Here is a 3,981-nt window from a genome sequence, read left to right as displayed (position 1 = left end):
GACCAGCAAAACAGTTGTGTGGCAGTCTCTGAATTTTTATTCATATTTCCTTAGGTGAGTACAGATCTATAGTGACTACACATAAAATACTCCATGCTTGCTTTGGTTTGGTTTGGTCATAAGATCAATGCTCTTGAGGACAAGAGTGACATGAGAAGGCCCATAGCTTGAAGCAACACAAGCATTGCTGTGGTTACCAGAGCACAGCAGCCTGATGTACACAGGTACTGAACAGGCACACCTGCAGAACTGCACGTGGGGCCTGACAGAGCTGTCAGGAACCAAACCAGGTCCTGCTATCAGTGACACCACATCTCTCTCAAAAGTTTCAAAGGGAGCAGGACATCTGGTGTGGCGGCCAATGAAAGGTAACCATTGTGCATCAAAACAGGCACCTCACAGCAAGACGCTGCATATAGAGTAGCCACAGCAGAAGGATTCATTATATTCCTAACACAAATGGCCAGGGGAAAAAAGCACATCTTAGCAACCATGCTTTGAAATGCTACTGACAAACAAAATAGGAAAAGGTAGTCATGTTTAGCAGAAAAGAGTTGCTGTCCAAATGGGTATTTTGCAACCAGCATGCACTAAATACTGAGATAAAACTTTCCTTGAGCTCAGGAGCATGGTTATGTGAGAAGGAGAAGCTGACCATTTTGATTTTTTGCATTGATGTCTGTGTCATGACAATTAACACTGTTCTCACCCTGCCGTGCCCCTCCTGTTTGCTGCCCAGCTCTCCTCACCTTTCAGACCTAATATTGGTGCAGCTGGCACAGCAAAGCCATTTTTACCCTGCATGTCTTCTTCAGAAACAAAAGATGCAAAATATCCCTCAGCAATGGCTCCTTTGAATATTTTCTCATTTATTTCTTTTGTGCTTTCTGTCTTCAGCCTTCCTTAAAAAAGTGATTCCTATTTCTGTGACCGCATCACCTTTCAGCCTGTCCTGGAGGAAGGTAACTTCTGCTGCTAAGTGAACCTAGAAAGAATCAGGTTTGATCAGTTAATCAAAGAAATGCACAGTTTTCTCCCTTCCTCCAGAGTAATGAGCTTTTTCTCTCCCTCTTACCACAAGGGGACTCCCTTTCTCAGCATTCATAACAAACAGATTTCTAGACTGTTTTAAAATATCTTTCCTGACTAAGGTGATAAAAAGGAAGCTTATATACCCTGGAATTTGTATATTACACCACTCTTCATTCTAGTGCTTTGCTTTCTTCTGAGAACCTAAATTTTGTCCTTGATGATTTTGTGATCACAAAACTTCCTGGTCACATACTAATACTTATGATTTAATACTTTTGTTAATTAGCATTCTATCAGATATAATGCTTCTGATGCTTTGGTCTTAACATACTTATCCACACTTTGTTGTCCCTTTCAGCAGGTGCTGCAGGAACCCAAGAACGTTATCTTCATGAATTTGGAAAGGACCAGAGATGGCTATCACTGGTTACATCTATACAGGAAAATGAGTTAGGCTCAAGAAGCAGCTGAGGAGTCCAGCGTGCACCCCTGGCTCTCCACATTACGTGTTAGCTGGCTCCCTGGCCCCATTTGGATTGGGAAGCAAGGATAACCAAGCAGGGACAATCTGGAGGTGAGCAAGCCTGCGTGCCTCTCTGCCTCAGGATCCAGGATCAGTCTGGCCCTCTTTTATTTAGACATAGACATTTAATCTGAGAGACTAAACACTACTAAATTTCCTTCATTTATCTGAGCAAGTGCGTTTGCTTTCCTGTGCTGGTGCATATTAACAAGGAATGGAGAAAGCAGCCGTGCAGTTCCTTACCATTTCCAAGGCACCTCGAATCACCCCACAGAGAAGGTTACAGTAGCAAAGTGATGCTCGTTCTGCTGGGAGCTCCTCCACAAAGTCCACTAGTGGGTTTTTGTCCAGGATTAAAGAGAATTCGTTTCCTGCAGCACTAGTGCAACTCACACGAGGAGTGACTCCAAGGTACATCTTGAAAGCGACCTGCAAAAAGATGAAACTCTGCTGCTTGAATCTGTTCCGTGCAAACCGGATGTGAAACTATGTTGCAGCATCCTGTTCATCAGCTTTACCCCAGGAAAACAGGGGGAAGGGCCAAACAGGCTGGAAATCAAACTACACTTGTCTCTTTTGTGATCAGCTTGAGTCAGAGACGCAAATCCAAGGCTACGTGATCCTCCAAGGAAGTACAGCAGAAGGCTGCTTATTCTGTCTTTGAAGTTCCTACATTTACAACCCTATGCAAAGTGGTTTTACTGTTATTACTCTCCTGCTTTCAGTCATTTCATGCTCCCCTGGGACCATTAGCATCTATATTAGGTCCTTCACTGCCTCACCGGCAACTTTGATAATCCAAGCCCAAGAAGTCCTGCAACTGGTGGGTGTGTGCTTTTACTTTGATCTCCATCTGCAGTCACAAAACCCCAACAACCCATCAAGAACAAGACTGCAAACGTATTTGGTTATAGAGAGCATCGCCCGTTTTCCTTCTACTACCGATGAACGTTACGGCAAACGCGCAACATCTGCTCTGCTTCAACACCCTCAGCATCATCCGAGAGCCGTTTCTCCAGGCGGTGACATCACGGCGTTCTCCGGGCAGCGCGCAGGCAGGCGGGCGAGCAGTAGGCGGCTGCTGCTGCTGCTGCTTCTCGGGAGAGCTCGTCCCTGCCGCGCCGCTCCCCACCGCTGCTGCCGGAGACAACCCTCTCGCCTTTTGCCTCTTTAGTGAGTATCGGACATGGATGGTTTCCAAACAATCCTGAAATTCTTTATGAACCAGAAAACCGCTATAGGTTACAGTTTTATGGCGCTGCTGACAATGGGAGGCGAGCGTGTGTTTTCCCTTGTTGCTTTCAGATGCCCCTGCAGCAATGAAAACTTCAGGTACGGGTTGGTATTTCTCTTCTCCCCGGCCTTTGTTTTGCTAGTGATCGGATATTTCCTGAACAGCAAGACCTGGAAACTCTTTACAGGCTGCTGGGTGAATCCCAGGAAAATATTCCCCAGAGGGAATATCTGCCATTTCTTTTACGTCTTTGGACAAATCACTTTAAATGCTCTGGTAGCCCCCGTGATGTGGCTTTCTGTGGCTTTGCTCAATGGAACTTTTTACGAATGTGCCATGAGTGGCTTGAAAAATCCTGACTATTTACAAGCAGTTTGCCATAGCAAATCTGCACAGTGCTTTGAAGAACTGCACAAGGTAGCCTGTGACAAAAGCTCCATGCCCTTTTCAGAGAGCGACGAACTGAAACGAACTCTTCAAGCACAGTCCCAGGTAAGAAAAATAAACAATGGGCACTATGCAGTTTGTACCACCACTGTGATTTATCTGTGGAAGATCCTGATGTCAGATGCTAAGATAAAAACACTGATTTCACTAAGTCTTGGCATGAGGCAGCCTTGCAAAATACAATCAATTGATCTTTCAGTTCAGTTTGAACTGTGCCATACTTCCTGTGGGGACCCCACTGATAGCAGGATCAATAAGACCAGAGAACTTTAAGATTTCTTCCTGAATTGAGGCTGGTCTAAAGCAAAAAAAGTACTGGATTGTTTAGGAGGCTGAATTAACAGATGTCACTCCGTTAAAACAGTCTGTCCTATTAAAAAATCGTACCATGCTCTCCTATTTTATACCATCATGATAACTGTAATAAAATCTTAGGTAATGAACAGTAAAAAAAAACTGGAAAATAAGATTTGTGACAGATTTGTGACTGCTTACATAACATGGTTTTGTTTGTGTTCCTCATGTTCATGATGCCAGATGAGAGTATGTTTTTGTCTGGCTTGGAGGAAGGAAGAGATAATAAAATAAAACAAGCAGAACATGCAAAGCTGAGATAGTATTACATTTTACTATATTAATGCGATGCAGTTCTGCTTCACTGTGTTGTAATGTAAATAAATTTGGAGACAAAACAATCAAAACAAAGGAAAAAGAAAAAAGAAGATAAAGCTGCTGAAAATGATGG

General features: G+C 43.7%; 2 protein-coding genes across 2 annotated transcripts in view; one reads left to right on the top strand and one right to left on the bottom strand.

The window, feature by feature from the left end:
- Positions 1-865: 865 nt before the first annotated feature.
- Positions 866-3,981, bottom strand: part of TRAPPC3L (trafficking protein particle complex 3-like) — a 20,541-nt gene continuing 17,425 nt past the window's right edge. Inside the window, exons 4-5 of the mRNA XM_008938405.1 lie at positions 1,799-1,984; positions 866-985 (exon numbers count right to left, since the gene is read on the bottom strand). Of these exons, the coding sequence (XP_008936653.1) occupies positions 866-985; positions 1,799-1,984 (306 nt within the window). The remainder of the gene's footprint in view (positions 986-1,798; positions 1,985-3,981) is intronic.
- Positions 2,742-3,981, top strand: part of FAM26E (family with sequence similarity 26, member E) — a 3,919-nt gene continuing 2,679 nt past the window's right edge. Inside the window, exon 1 of the mRNA XM_008938404.1 lies at positions 2,742-3,281. Coding sequence (XP_008936652.1) covers positions 2,742-3,281 — 540 coding nt within the window. The remainder of the gene's footprint in view (positions 3,282-3,981) is intronic.

Source organism: Merops nubicus, unplaced genomic scaffold (genome assembly GCF_000691845.1).
Source record: "Merops nubicus isolate BGI_N331 unplaced genomic scaffold, ASM69184v1 scaffold21954, whole genome shotgun sequence".
In the NCBI taxonomy this organism is placed as follows: Eukaryota; Metazoa; Chordata; class Aves; order Coraciiformes; family Meropidae; genus Merops; species Merops nubicus.
This window is presented reverse-complemented; position numbering and strand designations above follow the sequence as displayed.